This window comes from Marmota marmota, unplaced genomic scaffold, assembly GCF_001458135.2.
Source record: "Marmota marmota marmota unplaced genomic scaffold, marMar, whole genome shotgun sequence".
Lineage (NCBI taxonomy): Eukaryota > Metazoa > Chordata > Mammalia > Rodentia > Sciuridae > Marmota > Marmota marmota.
Genome location: NW_025999945.1, coordinates 5,836,451 through 5,856,823, shown reverse-complemented (window position 1 = coordinate 5,856,823; position 20,373 = coordinate 5,836,451). Strand labels below are relative to the sequence as shown.

The following is a 20,373-nucleotide window of genomic DNA, read 5'->3' as shown; positions in this document are numbered from 1 at the left end:
ACACTTCTAATGAGAATATTTTTAGTTAGATGAGAATGTGCTTTGACTTATATTCATTATATTGATTCATCATAGAAATTAGGATACATTGTTTCATTATTTTGTCTCCTTTTGCAGGATATTAATGCACATGCCTGTGTTACTGGTAAACCCATCAGTCAAGGAGGCATCCATGGACGCATTTCTGCTACTGGCCGTGGTCTTTTCCATGGAATTGAAAACTTCATCAATGAAGCTTCTTACATGAGCATTTTAGGAATGACACCAGGATTTGGAGATAAAACATTTGTGGTTCAGGTTTTTTAAAAAAATTAATTTTCTTTATAACTGAACAATATGTGGTTTGGCTTTGTTTTGTTTTTGGACACAATATCTTTATTTATCGTCTTGCGTGGTGCTGAGGATCAAACCCAGTACCTCACACATGATAAGCAAGTGCCACAGCCCCAGCCCTACAATACATTTTTAATGTTTGTAGATTTACAACTTTAAATTTTTATTATTTTGAATCTGTTGGGTTTTAGAGTGTTGCTTTCAGAAGAGTAATGCATCCTCTTTTGAATGTTGATTCATGTGACTAGAACTGATTTAATATCTCTCAGATATATATAAGACAATAATCAACTTCTTTTGGACCTTATTTGAACCTGAAATTGTATCCAAAAAAGGAAAATGCCTCATAATTTTCTAAATATGAGTATGCAGAAAAGTTTGCACATTGCCCCAGACTTGTATGATATGGTAACATTTATTTTATCTAGGGAAATTAAATTATGTTGAACATTACTTTAGAGTTTATATTCCTCTACACTAATGACATACATTAATATGACCATAGGACCTCAGGTCATTCAGGTCTGACCACACTGGTATGGTTGGCATTGTTACCATTTCTTTATAAGCCAAGAATCTTGCACCTAACTAAACCTCTTCAGGACTTACTCTCACCGACAATAAAGGATTGGGTTCCATCATAAGATGGTATTGACCCAGATTCTTAAACATGGACATTTATTGTTTAAGAGAAGTCATTTAGTATGTTGGTTTTTCTGGCAAAAGGAATTTGAAACTTTCCCTATATGTGAGTTAGGATAATTAAGAATATAGATACAGGGGCTGAGGTTATGGCTCAGCGGTAGAGTGCTCACCTAGCACAGAGAGAATATAAATATACATGGATTAAGACTCCTACTATCTGTACCAAGACTTTAATTTGGGGGTTGTGTGTGATTGTTCTCCATAGGGGTTTGGTAACGTGGGCCTGCACTCTATGAGGTATTTACATCGTTTTGGTGCTAAATGTGTTGGTGTTGGTGAATCTGATGGGAGTATATGGAATCCAGATGGTATTGACCCAAAGGAACTGGAAGATTTCAAACTGGTAATCTGAACAGTTTTACTACTTTGAACCCTATAAAGTTAAAAGAAATATTATTTAAATATATTGCTTTTTTTTTTAATGTAGTTCAAAGTCCTTAAATTTTCATGTTTGTGAGGCACTCAGTATAAACATTTAAACTATGATGCAGCTATTCATTCTGTGATTTTCAATCAATTACAGCAACATGGATCAATTCTGGGCTTCCCCAAAGCAAAGGTCTATGAAGGAAGTATCTTGGAGGCTGACTGTGACATACTGATCCCTGCTGCCAGTGAGAAGCAGTTGACCAAATCCAATGCACCCAGAGTGAAAGCCAAGGTAAAAGCATTATAGAAATCAGAATCAGCTTTATAAATGTGAGATGATATTAACGAGGTCATAAAAAATTTTGTCAGATTATTATTGGGTTCCCCCACTCTTTAACTTTATTGCATATAATTTATGTCTCATAAATTTCACATTTAAAGGATATAATTTAATATCTTTTAGCATATTTATAGAATTATGTAACCATCACCCAAGTGTAGTTTTAAAAAACTACGGAAATAGAAAAGATGAAATGAAAGATACCTTCCTCATGCTCTACAAAGATGCACTTTGTAGAGCAAAATAACCTGTATTATTCATTTATTTATTTTTGCAGTATTAGGGAGTGAACCCAGGGCCTCATGCCATTCTAAGCAAGCACTATATTACTAAGCTACTTCACAGCCCGTTTTTTTTTTGTTTGTTTGTTTGTTTGTTTTAATATTTTTTAGTTGTAGATGGACACAATATCTTTTTATTTATTTTTATTTTGAAACAGAGTCTCACTTGGTTGCCAATGCTGGCCTCAAACTTGTGATCCTCCTGCCGTAGCCTCTAGAGTAACTGGGATTACAGTCATGTACCTCCGGCACATACCAGTTGATAATTTAACTAAAGTTATAATCTTCTGTGCTCAGTGGCTCATCCTGTAATCCCAGTACTCAGGAGGCTGAGGCGGGAGGATTGTGAGTTCAGAGCCAGCCTCAGCAACTTGACAAGGCACTTAGCAACTCAGTGAGACCCTGTCTCTAAATAAAATACAAAAAAAAAACAGGCTGAGGGTGTATGGTCCAATAGTTAAGCTCCCCTGGGTTCAGTTGTTGGTACCAAAAAAATTATAATCTTCCATTCAGTTCTCTTATCCGTATGTGCATATCTATAATCCCTAGCCATATATGTGTTCCTGACTCTCTTGCAGATCATTGCTGAAGGTGCCAATGGACCAACCACTCCAGAAGCTGATAAGATTTTCCTGGAGAGGAACATCATGGTTATTCCAGTAAGTCATCTGTGTTCATCCAGATTTATGCATACTAGGAATTACAGTTGCTTTTTGCTAAGAATTAGGGGAAAAGAGAAGACTTACTCGTCTCCTCAGCTGGTGAATTTTTTGTCTTTATGTTACTTTTAAGAAAATGGAGGCAGCGGCATAACTAATTTTATATTGTATATGATATATTATTTCAATTTAAACCCTTAAGATCTTCTATATAATTCCTAACTTAATACATTTCAAGTGTTCCTTCCTGCTTTATTTAGAAAGCTCTTATAAGGAACATATGCTCAGGTCTGGGGTATATTTTGAAGAGCGCTCTTTGCTGAAAACATTTAACTAAAATAGGCTGCTTTTAGGTAGTAGGAATGCTAATCTCCTGGTAAACTGCCTGTTGGTCTAGTCTCACCAAAATTGACCAAATATTCATTAATGACCCAAAAAAGATTTTCCTAAATGAAAAAAATCCTAGTTGAATTTTGAAGGGGAGTTTATTAAATTATGAAATTGCTGATACTATCGAAAATATAATTGGGAAGTTTAAACCTTAGTCCACCTAGGTATTAAAATTGAGTTCTTATGTTCATTTTAAGCTTTTGCTAAAGTCATCATCTTTTAATTTCTTTGCTGTCTTCCTGTCACATTTTATGTATAGGATCTCTACTTAAATGCTGGCGGAGTGACAGTATCTTACTTTGAGTGGCTGAAGAATCTGAATCATGTCAGCTATGGCCGATTAACCTTCAAATATGAAAGGGATTCTAACTACCACTTGCTCAGTGAGTCCCTATAATATCATTCTCCAAAAAAATAACCCTTTTGACCAGCCAAAAGGCTGGAGAAAGCATACATACACTCAGGAGGTCTTTTCCCTTTGGTAATCTTAGAGACTTCCATCTCAGAGTAGAAAACTCTTATTTATTTCTCTCTTAAGGATTAGACCAAAATACCAATTTCTTTGGGCATTCAGTGAATTGACTCTTAAATGTATTTATATTTAAAATTTTTTTTTAATATTTAGTTTTTAATTTTTAGGTGGACACAATATCATTATTTTATTTTTATGTGGTGCTGAGACTTGAACCCAGTGTCTCACGCATGCTAGGCGAGTGCGCTACCACTTGAGCCACATCCCCAGCCCTCAAATTTTTATTCTATGATTTTATATTTCCAGAACATAATCCACAAGTTAACAATGTTATAAAAAGTAGTATCTTAAATTATATGAGCTCCATTGTTTGATACTCATCCATTTCTGTCTCTGGTTGCTCTTAGTAAAGGCCTATCTAGTGTCGAGAATTTTTTTGAGTGTTCTGATGAGAATACTTGTTCTGATGAGAGTAAGCTACACAGTTAAGAGTAGAATTTCTCATCAGGCTGAAATGAGACCAAGACCTCCAACTGAGCAGCCACTCTGAGAATCTGGGTGAAGTGTTCTTCTATTTCCTTTTCTTTTTTGCTCAGCATTTTCTTTTTAATAGAGCCAACGAAAAACCCTGGTAATGGGTGTTATGGAAACAGAGAAGTGACCTAAATTCACATTTACATAGGGATTTGGCAAAGTTTTCTATTCCTTTTTGACTGAGTTTTTAGAAATTAACTCTTTTATATCTCTTTAGCATTGAAGATTTCTAAAACTGTTTTGAAAAACTACAGATATAGTTTGGGGCTATTTATGGAGGTTTTGAGGTTTTTGTTGTTGTTGTTTGTTTTTATGCCCTACTAGCAATATTTTATTTTGATCTCTTGCTTTTTTATAGTGTCTGTTCAAGAGAGCTTAGAAAGAAAATTTGGAAAGCATGGTGGAACAATTCCTATTGTACCCACCGCAGAGTTCCAGGACAGGATATCGGTGAGTGTGGTAGCACCAAAGTAGCACATATGTTCCCTATCCTGACCTCCATACAGCAGGTTGACTGGAGTTGACAGGTGGTGGTCAACATGTTAGTAATTGTACGCTTTTTGTGTGTTTTGTATCTTCTTCCATTCTGTTATAAAAATGAAGAATCCTTGTTACTAATATCAACCTTAAATAATTAATTGCTCTTCTGCTTTTGTTACTTTTTGCAATATAAGTGACTTTACAGTGATTCAACATAATCATGAATGATTGCTATCTATTTTAATTTTTCTAAGCTTCAAAGAAACAGAATTTAAAAATAAACATTAGACTGGACTATATGAAAATTTGAAATAGCTAAGTGGACACAAGAGATAAAACAGATTAGAAAAGATATTTCATATTAACCAGATGTTGACTTAATAGTGTAACATACTGCAAAGAGAATTTCTTTACCACTACATGACAGCAGACATACAACAAAGTCCTGTACGTACACTTAAATAAAAGTTTAACCCTCACTATTAACAAAAACAGCATAAACTGCCTATTGGTCCAGTCTGGGAACTTGGTAAGAAGAGACTTTCACCAAAATTGACCAAATACTCATTAATGACCCAAAAAAGATTATCCCTGCATGTACACCTAAATAAAAGTTTAACCTCACTATTAACAAAAACAGCGTATCTTTTTTGTTTGTTACTTTTTCTGTCAGAGTGACTTGCAGCACATTGGAGGGCCTCTTGAAGGGCTCACTTCTCCAATTAATCCCCTTACCTGGCATGTGTCTGATACATGCCTGGCACGTGGTGATCACTCAGATTGTGCCTCAGGAGGGGCACAGAAAGAGAACAATTATCTGGTTGTGAGTGACCTTTTTAACACATTTTTGGGATTTTTTTAGTGGGAACAAGTACTGTGGCTTGAGCCTAGAGCTACTTAACCATACCTCCAGCTCTTTTTATTTTTTATTTTGAGACAAGGTCTCTAAATTTCTAAGGCCGGCCTTGAACTTGTGGCCCTCCTGCCTCAGCTCCCAAATCGCTGGGATTATAGGCATGCAGCACCACCACACCTGGCTTCCTACTTTTTAAATGGTTTTAGTGCTGCTAAGTTTAACTTTGTTATTTCTCACTCTTTGCTGAGTTTGTTATTTCAGGAAGTCTTATTTTTCCCCAACTCTGTCCATTGTATTTCCCCTCCCCAGCCCTTTAGCCCTTCCAGGCTTAAAATAGCTATTAACCCTGCCATCTTTTCACTGTCACTCATCCACACCCCCTAATTTTCTCTTCTATCTAATGAAAGGCCCACAATCCATCATTACAGTAGTACTCCTTGGTCTTGTTTTGCTTTATCATATTCATTTCTTGTGAACAATTAAACAACCCCTGATAAAATCCCAGCTCTCCTTTTTCCATTCTTATGCCCATGTAGCTGGAGGCTCTGTTGACTAACCAGTCTCATTACTTTTCCCTATTGCATTCATTCTTTTCCTCCCCTGAATCGTGTATCATTTTCTCCTCATCTTACCTACATTACAGCTCCTGAGCTGGTATCTAATCAAAGAAAGTTGAAGCAGGCAGAGAACTTGCACACCCAGTCAACTTTTGGTGTCTACCCTTTCCTGTGCCATTTTCCCTAAGGTGGTAGATTAATTCTGTATGCTTCCATTTACATCCAGCTCTTGCACAGAATATTGCATGGCTTGTCCCACAGCCTCTCAGATATACTACACTTAACAAGTCTTGTCCTCTCTCCTGCATCATCAGTTTTCCCTCTACTGTCATTCTCTCAATATACCAAGTACTGCTTGAAAAAGGTACATCTTAATCCTATTTCTTCAGTTATTGCCAATTTTATTTCCCATACACAAAGCCTCCTTAAAAGAGTTATATATACTCCATCTTCAGTTCTTCTGTACTTGAACCTACTCTACCAAAACTGTTCTTTTCAAGAGAACCAATGACATAGCAATGCCCAGTCCAGTGGTCACTTTTCAGTCCTCATCTTGACTTATCAGCCATTCTTCTCACTGTTAAGGATGCTGCCTGAGACTGTTTTCTTTCTACCTCACTAGCCATTCCTTTTCATTGCTTTTTGCTGGTACTCTTCCTCTCTCTGCCCTTTTAATACTAGATGCCCTCAGCCCCTGAACCACTTCTAAAAACACTGGGCACCTGTTTGGCCGCATGATTTCAAGTTCACACATCATTTCACCACCACCCCCACTAAGATATAGACTCCATGAGAACAGAGAATTTTGATTGTTTTGTTCTCTACTGTGTCCATTTGTTTTTGATAGTGTGGATTGAACCCACCAGTGTTTAAACACAGAGTCACTTCCCCAGCTTTTTTTATATTTTGAGTCAGAATCTCACTAAGTGTCTTAGGGCTTTACTAAGTTTCTGTGACTGGCTTTAAACTTGCAGTTCTGCCTCAGCCTCCTGAGTTGCTGGGATTACAGGTGTGTACCACTGTGCCCAGCCATATGTTTCCTTATTAATACATATGTTTTAGAAATATACTTTCTTAAATGAATACAGTATGAATTGGGTGGTATCCAGCAAAGATAACTTTTTTTATTAATGCACTTTGTTTTCTTTCTGACAGGTCATGAATGTATATTCTATGACTATGTATGGTACATGAGGAAGAATAGTGATAGATAACTGACAAAGGACAGAGATAAGCTGACTTGATAATGGGAAGCCCTGGGTCATTCCCAGTCTTAAAATAACTATTGATAACCTTGCCCAACCTTTGGTCCTGGGTTTTTTCCTAAGTAAAATTAAAGAGCTGCTAAGATCATCCAGCCTTAAAGTTGGTGGTATTACTGAATACACAAGCAGGGTTCTACTCCAGAGCTGCTATTGGCTTTAACCAGATTTTCTTCTGGTTAAAATGCAACTGCATCAGTATCAAGATACTTTATCTTCTGCTAGGTGTGGTGGCACATACCTATAATCACAGCAATTTTGGAGAGTAAGGGAGGAGGATCACAAGTTCCAGGCTAGCCTTGGCAACTTATTGCAAGATCCTGTCAAAATTAAAAGTTGGGGATGTAGCTCAATGGTAAAGCACCCCTGAGTTCAATCCCCAGCACCACTCCAAAAAAAGATATTGTACCTTGGGTTACAGATGTTACTTAGTGGTAGACCCCTTTCCTAACGTGTCAGGCATTGGGTTTCATCCCCAGTACCACAAACCAAAGGAAAAACAAAAACATACTGTTCCTTGATAGTGTACAGAAATTACATGTATCTTTGCTAAAAAACAAAACAGTTCTGTCTGTACATTAACTTAAGAATCTTGTACTTTTCTGGAGTCACAAAATACTTCTTCATGTGATTTTGTTAAATTTGTGTTCTTTTTTTCCTACAGGGTGCATCAGAGAAAGACATTGTGCATTCTGGCTTAGCCTACACCATGGAGCGTTCAGCCAGGGTACGTGAATTGATGCTGACTTTCTGTTAGTGACAGGAATCATACATAGCTCAACCATATCATCTCAGTGGCCAAATTATATATGTAATGATAGAAAATAGGAGTCTGTCCTCATTTGTGTGCAGCAAAAAAAAAATGCCTTTTTTTTTTTTCTCAAACAATGAGTAGTGTTGTCAATCTTCAGTGTTTACCAAACTCTGAAAATAATAATACTGAGAGATAGGAGGGAGTGATTGGCAGTAATTAGCTACATGTTGAGTAGTGGGGCCAAACTGGAATACAGCTCAGGTTTCACTATATTTCAGCTGTAGGAAGCTACCTTTCTATAAAATTTGGTTTAAGAGTTTTTTTGACTACTTGATTCTTGTTTCAAGCAAGGCCTTAAACACAGTTTGAATCCGTTTTCCTAATTTCTTCTTAAGCTCAGATTCTATTCACTTGAATTTCCAAGTTGAAACAGCATAAAAAACACTGATGAAGCTAGGTGTAGTGGCTGAGGCAGGAGGATTGAGAGTTCAAAGCCAGAATCAGCAAAAGCGAGATGCTAAGCAACTCAGTGAGAACCCTGTCTCTAAATAAAATATAAAATATGGCTGGGGATGTGGGCTTAGTGTCCAAATGCCCCTGAGTTCAATCCCCAGCACCACTCCAAAAAAAGATATTGTACCTTGGGTTACAGATGTTACTTAGTGGTAGACCCCTTTCCTAACGTGTCAGGCATTGGGTTTCATCCCCAGTACCACAAACCAAAGGAAAAACAAAAACATACTGTTCCTTGATAGTGTACAGAAATTACATGNAAAAAAAAAACATACTGATAAAGAAGGTGGTGCTCTTAGAATTGTTTTTGTTGTGATATAGCTAAAATGCTATAAATTCATCTGTTTAAAGTATATAGTTCAGCAGGATATTCACATAGTTGTGTTGCCATTACTACTATGAAATTCTAGAACATTTTCATCACCTCATTTAGGTTTTTTGAAACAATTAAAAAGTATATGATATACACAACTTAACAGTGTCTTATGGGCAGAGAGGCATTTGCATCTGCAATTCTGAGAATGGCTTTTTATTACTGCCAAGACAGTAATCGTTGATAATAATTCCAGAGAATTAGTCCTTCCTGCCTAGAGGTTGTTGTATTGATGGCATAATTTGTCTTTGTCTGCCCAGATCCCACTGTGGGGCTGTCACATGTCTTTTGTGTTCATGGCCCAAACTGCTTGACTCAGGTGGTTTTCACTGCCTTTTCTCCTTCATTTCAGCAAATTATGCGTACAGCCATGAAATATAACCTGGGCTTGGACCTGAGAACAGCTGCGTATGTCAATGCCATTGAGAAAGTCTTCAAAGTATACAATGAAGCTGGCGTGACCTTCACATAAATGGATCATGGTTAACTTCCTCACCACCCTCTGTAACTTCTGCTGACCTATCACAAGTTTACATGTAACTGCAGAAATCTTTCTCTCATGACTCATTAAACAATGGACACTGTTCTAAACAAGTCAATTTGATTCAACCCCTTAAGAAGAAAGAAATTAAGTTTAGAGGATCGTGTATAATCTGATGAGTGTGAAAGTAGAAATTACCTATTCCAGAAAGCCACTTAGGCAATTTGCTTTTAAATAAAAAGTATCTTCCACCTGACTATGCTGCCTTGCTACCAGGGCTCTTCCCAACACTGTCAGGGTTGTTGCCAAGGAAAGCAGTTAAGAACAGTTACTCAGTTTTACTCTGGCAGGTCTGGGACATGCTGTAACTTTGATACATGTGAGAATTAGATATATGGTTTTTGAAAGGTGGCATGGTCCTCAAATGAGTTATTGGTATTTTACATCTGCATAATAACTCAATTTTATAAGTTGCAAAAAAAAAAAATAAAAGCTGTCTCGTATGCATTTTATTCTCATAGAATAAAATAAGTACATGCTGCTGTAATAAAATTGCCTTGAATCACTTAATAAGCCTAACCTTGACTCAAGCAGTGAATGCCTATAAACATAGTAAATGAAAAAAGCTAGTATTTTTATAACATAAAGTAATATCATTTATAGCTTATCAGTCATATATTGTCCAACAGAAATAAAAAGCCTGATGGAGATCTGTCTTCATACCTAGAAACATTGGAGGCTATTTTTGTTAAAACTATCAGAATTTGCTAACTGCCATTATGACACATAGTCCAAAGAATGTAGTAACCTCCTTATCATGTTAATTAATTGTTCTCCCTTTTGAAGATTATTGTGTTGACTAAACCATAATTCAAGTAGAGTGTCCCAAGAAAAACCACTGGGCTTCCTGTTTGGAGTCCAGCTGGCTCTGAGCACTGCTGGTGGCCCTGACTCAACCTGTGTGTCCTCCCCTTCTGGAGGCTTTGCATTCTGCACCCAGCTTCATTAACAGCAGGCTGAAAACAACATAGGTTCTAGTGTTTATGGAGTTTTTTGGCCAGGGCCTTTTGGCCTTTTGAGCAGTGTCCCAATGAAGTTCTAGATATTTATGTAAGAATGAGCGCTTTTTTCCTCCTTCTTCTTTTTTTTTTAACGATAATGCCCTTTCACAGATTTCTAACTACTTTGTAACTGCATGACTTAACCTGGTGATAAAAGCAGTTATTAAAAGTCTACATTTTCCAAAATTTGTTTCTTTTCTGTGTTTTTATATTTAATAGTCTCTCTCTTAGTAGGATAAAACTACATCTGGATTTCAGAAATTTTGTAACAGCTGCCTATGTATCATTTCTTTATGTTGTGTCCTGAGCTACCCAAATTTTATTCCTGAATTCTTTTGCATTTTAATTTTATTAAGTAAGCTGTTCTTGGGGAGGAGATTTAATGATTAAAACTGATAAGTGATTTTTAGTGCCTTTTTAAATGAGGGGAGGTTTTGTTTGGAATAATTTAGCCACAGAATGTAAGTGCTGTTTAAAACAATACAAACTGCAATCAGCAGAATGGATTCTAGATCAGATTGCACCAATTACTTAGCTGCCAGATTTGGAGCCTAAGTTTCATTCGTTCTCTTTATCTGTCCTTCATGGTCTGCCTCATTGCTTCTGATTATGAAATCATCAGATGGACAAGCCCAGTGGCACGTGGACACAGTGAGCCCTTCTGCAGCACCTAAGTGTACTGAAGTATGTCAGGATGGAGAGAAGGATGTGAAAATAAATTCTAGAAGGTTTGGAATGATTTTGGGTAGGTCAGTACATTCAGATCATGTGAAAGTAAGATAAGTCTTAGTCATGGCGTTTGACTAAACATCAGAAATACCAATAGTGATGACTTCAGTTTGTTTGGTTTTTTGCAGTTATAGAGATTGAGCCCAAGGCTGCCTGTAAGCCAAGCAAGTGCTCTACCACTGAGCTACAGCCCCTGATCCCTGATGGTATTACAGGGGTTTTTGATTTCACAAAGTTGTTTAGGGCCTCACTAAATTGCTGAGGCTAGTCTTGAACTTGCAATCCTCCTACCTCAGCCTCTCCAGTCTCTGGGATTATAGGTGTGCATCACCATACCTGGCTCTGATATTGGAGTTTTTTTAAAGATTAAAATGTTGAGAGGTACTAATTGTTGATATTAAACTGTATTGTCTCAGAAATGGAGTCTATAAAGATGACCCAGCACTAGTTGATTCCTCAAGTTTTGAGTTAAAATCTGGTCAGTTATTCTTTAACTGAAATAACTCTCTAACTGAAATTTCCTTATTTATTTATAATTATTTATTGAGTAAAGATCTCCTGATTCAAAAGAAATTTATGACTGTATGCTACCATTACTAAATAAGTGAATTAATGCAGAAAATAGGAAATTATCCCATAGAGGGGTATGCCAATTAAACATGCAAGGAATAATAGAAAATTTCCACTGATACTAAAAAATGTTCAGTGGGGAGACAGTCTCATAGTATCTCCCCACAATTTTTACAAAAGAAAAAAAAATCTCATAATTGAGGAGACTTGTCTATCACAAGATAATAATTATGACCATTTTCATTCCCTTGACAATTTTTTTTTTATTGTACACTTTTTTTTTTTAACTTTACCAGTGAGTTTTTATCACTTAATGATCCAGGGTCCCAAGGTAAGAACTACCATGTACCCAAGTCCTCCTTTACCATCCTGGGAGAAGGACAGGAGAACCATGTAGAACCAGTTTAAATCTTCCCAGGAAATATGCCTTCTGCCGCGTGTTCATCTTTAGTTGAGATGCAGGATATCGAGCAGAGGGACTTACACACATTCATACCAGTACCACATACACACACAGACATCACTCCCCATTTGCAGTCATTGCCTTCTCACAGAGATGGAAGTTAAGATAATCTGACAGCAGTTTCTGATCTGATTCCAGCTATCAAAAGAGACAGTCTTACAGTTCTTGATTTTTTTTTTTTTTTTTTTTTTTTTGGTTCTAGAAATTGAACCCAGGGACGCTTAACCACTGAGCTACATGCCCAGCCCTTTATGTGTGTGTGTGTATTTAGAGTCAGGATCTTGCTGAGTTGCTTAGGACCTCACTAAGTTTCTGAGGCTGGCTTTGAACTCGTGATCCTCCTGCCTTAGCTTCCACAGTCTGGCAGCATTACAGGTATGCACCACCTTGCCTGGCTTGATTTTGTTCTTGGTGTCTCTTGATATGATGCTGACTCCTAAAGTCGCTCTTTGAGCAGCATGTGGCTCAGTGTCTAAGCCTTTGAGTTATTTCCTCAGTGGTTGCCCTTAGGATTATAACATCTTGATTTACAACTTAATAATTAATAACAACCCATGTTAGGGATGGTGGCACACACCTATAATTCCAGCTAACTAGAATGCTAAGGCAGGAAAATTGCAAGTTTGAGGCCAGTCCGGGCATCTTAGCAAAACCCTATCTCAAAAAAATACAAAGGGCTGCTCAGTGGCAGACTGTTGCCTAGCATCATTAAGCCCTGGGTTCAATCCCCAGTTCCATAAAAAAAATAATAACTTAAAGGCATACAAAAATTTTACTCATATAGCTCTGTTCCCTTCGCTCCCTTTCTGCTGTTATATCTGTATATCATATGCCAATCAATAAAGATCTAAATTATTGCTTTATACAGTTATCTTTTAAAGGAGAAAAAGGTACATTTGAGCCAGGCATTAAAGCACATGTCTGTAATTCCAGCAGCTTGAGAGACTGAAAAAGGAGGAGCTCAAGTTTTAAGATCAACCTCAGCAATTTAGCAAGGCTCTAAGCAGCTTGAGAAACCCTGTCTCAAAAGATAAAAAGGACTGGGGATATGGCTGAGTGGTTAAACACCTCTGACTTAAATTCCCAGTATCCTCCCCCCCAAAAAAAAATAAATACTCAGAAGTACATTTTTACTGTCGTGTATTTACCTGTTCAATTATATCTGATGTTCCCCCTTTTTCACTGTAGATTTGAGTTATTAACTACTATCCTTATATTTCAGCCTGAAAGGCTATTAATTATTTCCCATAGAGAAGGTCAGTTCTCAGGAATTCTTTTTATTTTTGTTTATCTAGAGCATGTTAACTTTTTAAGAAATAATTACTTTTTAGTTATAGGTGGACACAATACATTTATTTTATGTGCTGCTGAGGATCAAACCCAGTGCTTCATACATACTAGACCAGCACTCTACCTCTGAGCCACAACCCCAGCCCAAACTTTATTTTTTTTGGTGGGCTGGGGGGTGGGGAGCGTGCTGGGGATTGAACCTAGGGATTTGTGCATGTGAGGCAAGCACTCTACCGCCTGAGCTATATCCCCATCCCTTAATTTTTTTTTTTTTTCTGTTGAGTTTTCACAAGTTCAGAAGTGAGTCTTGGAGAAATATACAATCCACCACAATAAAACAACATTAACAAAGCTTCACGGACAGGTGAAGTAAGCACTACTCTACTGAGCTGAATCTGAACTTGAAAATGTGCTATATTTAGGATGATGAATGTCCCCAAAGGCCTATAGGGTGAAGGCTTGACCCCACAGCCTATGGCACTCTTGGGACATGGTGGGACATTAGGCAATGGGGCCTAGTGGAAGGAAGGTAGGTCACTGGGGAGCACTGGCCCCCAGCCCTTTGTTCTTTGCGTCCAGGCTGCATTGCAGTGACAGTTCCCCCACTGCCTGCACTCACCATGAGGTCCTGCCTCACCACAGGCCCAAAGGCACTGGGGCAAGTTACCATGAACTGAAATCATGAGTCAGAGCAACATTTTCCTCCTTATGTAAGTTCATTATCTCAGGTGTTTTGAGTATGGTGACAGAAAACTAGCTCAGAGTCCCACCTTGCTGCATTATCATGAGAACAATAAATACTGATTAATTCTAAAATTTTTCTGATAGAGAACATGATATCAAACCATGATAACAAATAGGAAGATGAAGGCCTCTGGAAGGTAATATACTAAAACTTTACCCACAGGTAGCTACAGACAGTGTTTATATGACTTCCACCTTTGAACATCAGGTGTTTATAAGACAGATGGTCAAAGAGTTCAATCGATAATTTCCAAAGTAGGAGCAAGGAGAGGTGACCATATCAAGTGACTACCTCCCATTCTCATAATGCCAGCGGGTTTTTTTTTTTTTTTCCTTGTTGGTATTTTATTTTTGTTGTACTGGGGATCAAACCCAGGGCCTCACACATGCCTGGCAAATGAGCTCTAGCACTGAGCCTTATCCCCACCTCCCCACACCACTTTCAATTTGTCTGGAGAGTCAACTGCAAGAGTATAAGATTTTCTCGGGTTTTTCAAAGAGATGGAATGCTATAGTTAGGCAGACTCTTCACGAAGTCAGGAATGTTGGGGTCCTGGGCTCCAGTCTGGTCTGGACATTGGTTTCTGCTGACCTCTGCATACAGAGCAATTTTCTCATTGCTTTCCTAATGGAGAAAAATTATAGCAGTCCTTACTCCACCATTTTTGCTGACATAACTCTCCCTTTTTATATTGCTATTTATAACATGCATAGTTTGATAGAAGTTGATTTCATGCCCCTCATTGCAGAGCACAGGCAGCAAAAAGAAAATGAGAGTAGAAGTGCTTACTCTAGAACAACAACCTGCAAAGTTAAGTTAGGGAGTTGTGGGCAGTGTTTCTCCAGCTCTCTGAGAATGAACAATCTGTTTAAGTGATGGTATGTGGTCTTATTGCACAGTGACTAGTGTACATGCAACTTGCCAGGCAAGTTCAACAACCCAAGCTGTTCTACATCCTGTTCAGCAAGAATCATCCATTGATCACCCCTGAAGATCCAGGCAATAGTCAAATTACTGTAAATTTCCAATCTCAGCTACTTGTTACCAAGTAGTAATGGAGTTTGCAAAACAGCAAATTTTGAGTAGCATTTCTTTAGAAAACGATCCTGAATAAAGTAATACAGTCCTCTACAACCACATCTTTGGGGGAAAAAAAAATCTATTATCTGGGTGTGGTGATGCACTCCTGTAATCCCAATTACTCAGGAGGCTGAAATGGGAGGATCCCGAGTTTGAGGCCAAATTCAACAACACCCTATTGCAAAATGAAAAAAAAAGGCTAGGATGTATCCCAGTAATAGAGCTAAACTCTGAATTCTATCCCCAGCATCACCAAAAAAAAAAAAGTAAAAAAGTTATTGGTTTTCTCTTAAACAAACATAAGGGAAACAGGTTAAAAAAAATTTTTTTTCCTCTACATATGCTATCAGCTTTTTCCTTATACAGTTATTTTTGCTTCTACATGTATATTTTATAACTTGTTGATAATTAGACACACCCTCAGGATATATGTACATTTCCCCTCATTTTTAATAGCCTCAGAATATTCCATTACAAATACATACAGTATTTGTTGGCCAATCCCAGTTGATGGTCATCTGGACCTGGGTCCCATTTTTTTAAGCTAAGGATTTTATAATACAGTAGAATTCATACATATCAACTCTATGTTGTGTGTGACGCCTAATAAACACCAGAACTTGCTACACATATGATATCCGATAGCATTTTAGGATATTAACAACCTCTCACTATTACAGATGTGCCACAATAAATCTGAATATGCCCTTTAGGCCCCTGTGTGTAGCTGTGCACACCTGAAAAAGAAAGTCCTAAAAACCGATTTCCCATTCAAAGCAGGTGTTCTACTTTATTCTGCCACCCACAATAATTTTAGCCCTCTAAGCTTAGGTTTTAGAAAGGGGAAGTTCAAAGTCATCAGGAACCAAATGAGATACAATGTTCAACTCTAGCTGGGCAGTGGCAAGTGTAGACCAGAAATATAGTAAGCAACTAATTCATTCTTTAATCAAAGCACACTTTTTTCTACTTCCTAAGAAAAAACAGCTCCCAGCTCTATTGTTACACATCATTTCCTCTTTTGTATTCCAAAACTTTTAAGCTCAATGCTGCTTACACATGTGTAACCTGTGCAGTACTGACTTGCTATCAACAAATGGACCTGACACAAGGCCCCAGTGGAGATTCAACAGCAGCTTCTAGGGCCACTCAGCAGTGGACTCAGGGCCTCTTTGACCTGGTTCCACAACTATACAACAGAAATGTTGTCAGAGCCTCTTGCAGAACGTGAAGCAGTTTAGTGGGAGCCTGCCCTGCCAAACTTCTCATCAGATTGGTCTGTTACCTTCCTTGAGTCCTACAAGAGCATTTCAGGGAGGACCCAAAGAACATGCAAGAAAAATTTGGGTTCTCCCTCTAGGTGTCATTGAAGCATCAAGGTGTTTAAAAATCGTATTTTCTGGGGAAACAGTCTTTTCACAGAGCCCAGGATGGAAGGGTAGCTCCTGGTAGAACACAAGATTAGCAAGAGAGAGGTGGATGCAGTAAGAAGAAAGGAGGGAGAGAGCAGCAGATAACAATGCAATAGTTTGCTGCTCGGGCACAGAGGTGACACATGCTTGTCATTCCACCTACTCCTAAGGCTCCTCAAAGAGGGGGATCGCAAGTCCAAGTCCAACCTGGCAATTAAGAACCTTTCTCAAAATAAAAGATGTAAAGGATTGGGATGTGGCTCAGTGACAAAGTTTCACTGGGTTCAATCCCCAGTACCAGGTTAAGGGGCAGGGAAGCTGCCTGCTGACATGAGAAACCACAGAAGCATCTGATGCATCAGCTGACTCATCATAGAAAATGACCTGACCCACTGGCAGATGCTTGCCATGCTAGTGTGTTCTCCAGTTGAGGTACAAGAAAGCCTAAAAATACCTTGTCAGAGACTGGAGGTGCCCTGCAGTGCTAGGGTGCATGCTCAGCAAGTGTGAGGCCCTGAGTTCAGTCCCCAGCACCCAAACAAAAACTTTGCCTAGTGTTTCCCTTGAAAGAGAAATAAGTCAAGGACTCAGTGTACACATTCCTCAGCTTTTTATTCAATATAGAGAGGGTCCGCTGTGGTCGCCAGCAGGCTCACTGTCCCAGTTTGCCCAAGCCCTCTGCCGCGTGGGTGACAGCATCTGTGACAGTGTTGGTCACTCTCTCGGTGACTTCTTTCACCACTTTCTCTCCCGACTCTTGGGCATTCTTTAAGGCTTCAGCAAGGGCTATCAGGAAGAAAAACAGAGAAAATGTCAGGGTGAACACCTCCCTATGCTCTTCATGTCACCTGGAGAGGCAGGGGCTGTGGCAATCTGACAAGAGCAACTCCTGGATACATCCCATGGGGCAGAGGCAGAATAAATTCAAACCTGGTTCTCCTGGGGCTGGGGTTGAAGCTCAGGGGTAGAATGCTTACTCAGCATGCACAAGGCCCTGGATTCAGTCCTCAGTAACGCAAAACAAATTTAGTTTTATATCCCCAACAACTTCCCTTTCTTCAGTTTGAATGAGACTGAGTATCTGCTCATGGGTTCACTGGCTATTTATTCTTCATTTTTTCTGTTCATATCTTTTACTCTTTTTTATATTGGGTTGTTAGATCAGATTATGATTTCTATTATACATATTTTGCCTCAGCCTGTGGCTTTTGTGTGTATGTGGTACTATGGTTGCACCCAGGGGTTACTGCATGCTAGGCAAGTACCCTACCACTGAACTACACCCCCAGCCCTGTTTATTTTATTTTGACACAGTCTCACTAAGTTTCCCAGGCTGGCCTTAAATTTATAATCCTGCTGCCTCAGCTTCCCAAGTAGCTGGGAATACATGGGAGCACCACCACCACTGGCTTATTATTTTATATTTTAAATGTTTTGTCCCAGTGTCTGCCACATCATCTTTTGACACCTTGCATTGATATTGCACAGAGAGGACTACCTGGATGGAACCTAAACACAAAGTTTAGTATGAACTGATAATTGCATACCAATGGAAAGGATACAACACTGGGGCTGTGAGGGGGACTGACCTTTGACTTTGTTGGGTAAAGAAGGGGTTGGCCCCACCTAGCTTTCCTTTCTTCATTCTGTCCTCCATCTCTTCAACTTCTGGTTTGTTGTTATTGTTGTTGTTGTTGCAGAAATAGGGATTGACCCCAGAGTGTTCTACTGCTGAGCTACATCTTCAACCCTTTTTACTGTTTATTTTGAGACAGCATCTCCCTAAGTTGCCTATGCTAGCCTCAAATTGACAATCTTCTTGCTTCAGTCTCAGTGGCTGGGATTGTAGGCATATGCCACTATATGCTGGACTTGTTCTTTTTTTTTTTTTTTTTTTTTGGTTTCTTGCTGATGCTGAAAATTGCATGCCAGACCTCATGCATACTAAGGCAAGCTCTCTACCACTGAGCTCCATTCCCCAGCCCTTTCTTCTGACCTTCTCTCCTTTCCACCTTTTCACTCTCATTTTCTCTTTCCTTCCATTTCTTCCTTCTCTCCTTCCCTCTTTGCCTCTGCCCCACCTCACTCCAACCCCAGCCCTCATTACCTTTCTCTCCAGCCTGCTTGGCATGCTCCACCACATCCTTCACCACTTCCTCCACAGCATGAACTAAAAAAAGGAGACAAATTCAGACAATTTCAGAGACAAAGTCACCATGCAAGCCTGCTTCCCTTCCCAGCACCTCTGGACACCCAGGGTGGAGCTCCAGGATGCCACCCCCAGCCAATTCAGGCTGGCACAGAAGGGCCTGGCTGCTGAAAGGGAGCTGAGGAAGCCCGATGAGGACACAGGGCCCTCCATGCTCCTCAGTCTGGTAGGGCGCGAAGTCCTGGGATCAAGCCTCTTGCCAGCTGGGGACCAGGAGCCAAGGCCTACCTTGTTGGCCAGGTCACCACACCTCTCAGGTTGATCTGGCTGTCCTGCCTTGACAGAATCCCTAAGCCTCCTCCGGAGAAACCACATCCCTCAAAGGAGTGCCCTCAGGAAGAGGGCATTCCCTGTTTACCTTAGGGGGTTTTACAGTTTGGGTGGTAACAACCTACAACCAAAACGTTTTGGAGTCAAAACTGGTTCTAAAATCTAACTCCAACTTCCTCTGCTTCCTCTGCCATATCCCCTCATCATCATCCAGTGGAAATCATACACAACTCACAAGTCGAGGGAAAGACTAAAGTGGGTGGTCCACACCAACTGTGGAGTTAAAAGTGAAATGCAGACAGCTCTGCACCTGTTGACAAAGAGAAGAGCAGGCCTGGGCACAACCTTTTCACCATCATGTCCCACAGGTGGGACCTGGATTTTCTTCCTCCAGTAGCTGCAGACCTTTGCCCACAAAACTAGTTGCTGAATTCTTGGAAAAAATGGGAAAATGTTCTCATGGACTTTGAATCAGACTCATTTGTTTCATAACTTGGAAATTCTTGAAGCTTTAAAATTATGATGGAAATTAAAATCCACCATCCTTTTTCAGCACAGGCTGTGAGAACAGGCAGTTTTGACACAGAAGGGCACCCAACTTTTCAGAGGAAAGGATCCAAATTGCCAGCTGCTCACCCAGCACCTGTGTTCCTCACCTGTCCCCAGGAGCCTCATCTGGCCTGGCCTCTCTTCTACCACGGATGCTGGATTAGTCTCCACAGGTAGAGAGGGCTGCTTGGGGCAGTGAGGCTCTGAGGGCTCCACCCTCAACTGCCCTCCCCAGCATCTGCAGCCCATAGCTCCATCTCTCCTGGTGGGGTGATAGGCCAGGGTTCCCAATGGGCCCTCAGTGGGCCTCAAGGCCTGGCCTGATTCCTGGGATCAGCTTGGGACAGGCCCAGTCAAGCCTGCCCTGACCCCACACAGGGGGAAAGAAGCCCTAGGTCCTTACCGGCTTCCTCAGTGGCCTTCTCTGTGCGATGGGCCAGGCCCTCAGCCGCCAGCTTCCCCAGGCCTCCCAGCATCGTGCAACAGCAGGCAGTGACAGACAGGATGCTGGGGACTGAACCAGTGTGCTTTTATAGATAACTCTGATGTCTCACTAAGCACCAAACCATCACCTGACCTGTAAGAAGCTGGGCAGGTGAGTCACTGGAGATGACAGCAAGAGGAAGAGGCTGGGTG

At 39.8% G+C, this 20,373-nt stretch overlaps 2 protein-coding genes across 5 annotated transcripts in view; one reads left to right on the top strand and one right to left on the bottom strand.

Annotated features, from left to right (window-relative positions):
- Positions 1 to 10,606, top strand: part of Glud1 (glutamate dehydrogenase 1) — a 69,803-nt gene extending 59,197 nt beyond the window's left edge. For 3 of the 4 annotated variants that reach the window (XM_048801713.1, XM_015500086.2, XM_048801711.1), the window contains exons 6-13: positions 118 to 297; positions 1,244 to 1,381; positions 1,562 to 1,699; positions 2,607 to 2,687; positions 3,337 to 3,460; positions 4,442 to 4,533; positions 7,903 to 7,965; positions 9,231 to 10,606. In XM_048801713.1, the coding sequence (XP_048657670.1) occupies positions 118 to 297; positions 1,244 to 1,381; positions 1,562 to 1,699; positions 2,607 to 2,687; positions 3,337 to 3,460; positions 4,442 to 4,533; positions 7,903 to 7,965; positions 9,231 to 9,350 (936 nt within the window). In that variant the 3' untranslated portion in view covers positions 9,351 to 10,606. The remainder of the gene's footprint in view (positions 1 to 117; positions 298 to 1,243; positions 1,382 to 1,561; positions 1,700 to 2,606; positions 2,688 to 3,336; positions 3,461 to 4,441; positions 4,534 to 7,902; positions 7,966 to 9,230) is intronic. The other variant, XM_048801712.1, reaches the window with a different exon arrangement.
- A 6,696-nt stretch (positions 10,607 to 17,302) lies between these two features.
- On the bottom strand, positions 17,303 to 20,282 carry LOC107154451 (protein FAM25C). The gene is made up of 3 exons (XM_015500087.2): positions 20,141 to 20,282; positions 18,817 to 18,879; positions 17,303 to 17,495 (listed from the first exon to the last, which is right to left on the bottom strand). Exons 1-3 carry the CDS (start codon positions 20,211 to 20,213, stop codon positions 17,362 to 17,364), a joined length of 270 nt encoding a protein of 89 aa, XP_015355573.1. The 5' UTR covers positions 20,214 to 20,282; the 3' UTR covers positions 17,303 to 17,361.
- Between the last annotated feature and the right edge of the window lie 91 nt (positions 20,283 to 20,373).

Coding starts and splice junctions, on each gene's coding strand:
- LOC107154451 (XM_015500087.2), bottom strand. CDS start 20,213: ATGCTGGGAGGCCTGGGGAAGCTGGCGGCTGAGGGCCTGGCCCATCGC. Junction 18,880..20,140: donor GAAGGCCACTGAGGAAGCCG/GTAAGGACCTAG, acceptor TCCTTTTTTTAG/TTCATGCTGTGGAGGAAGTG. Junction 17,496..18,816: donor CAAGCAGGCTGGAGAGAAAG/GTAATGAGGGCT, acceptor TCTTCCTGATAG/CCCTTGCTGAAGCCTTAAAG.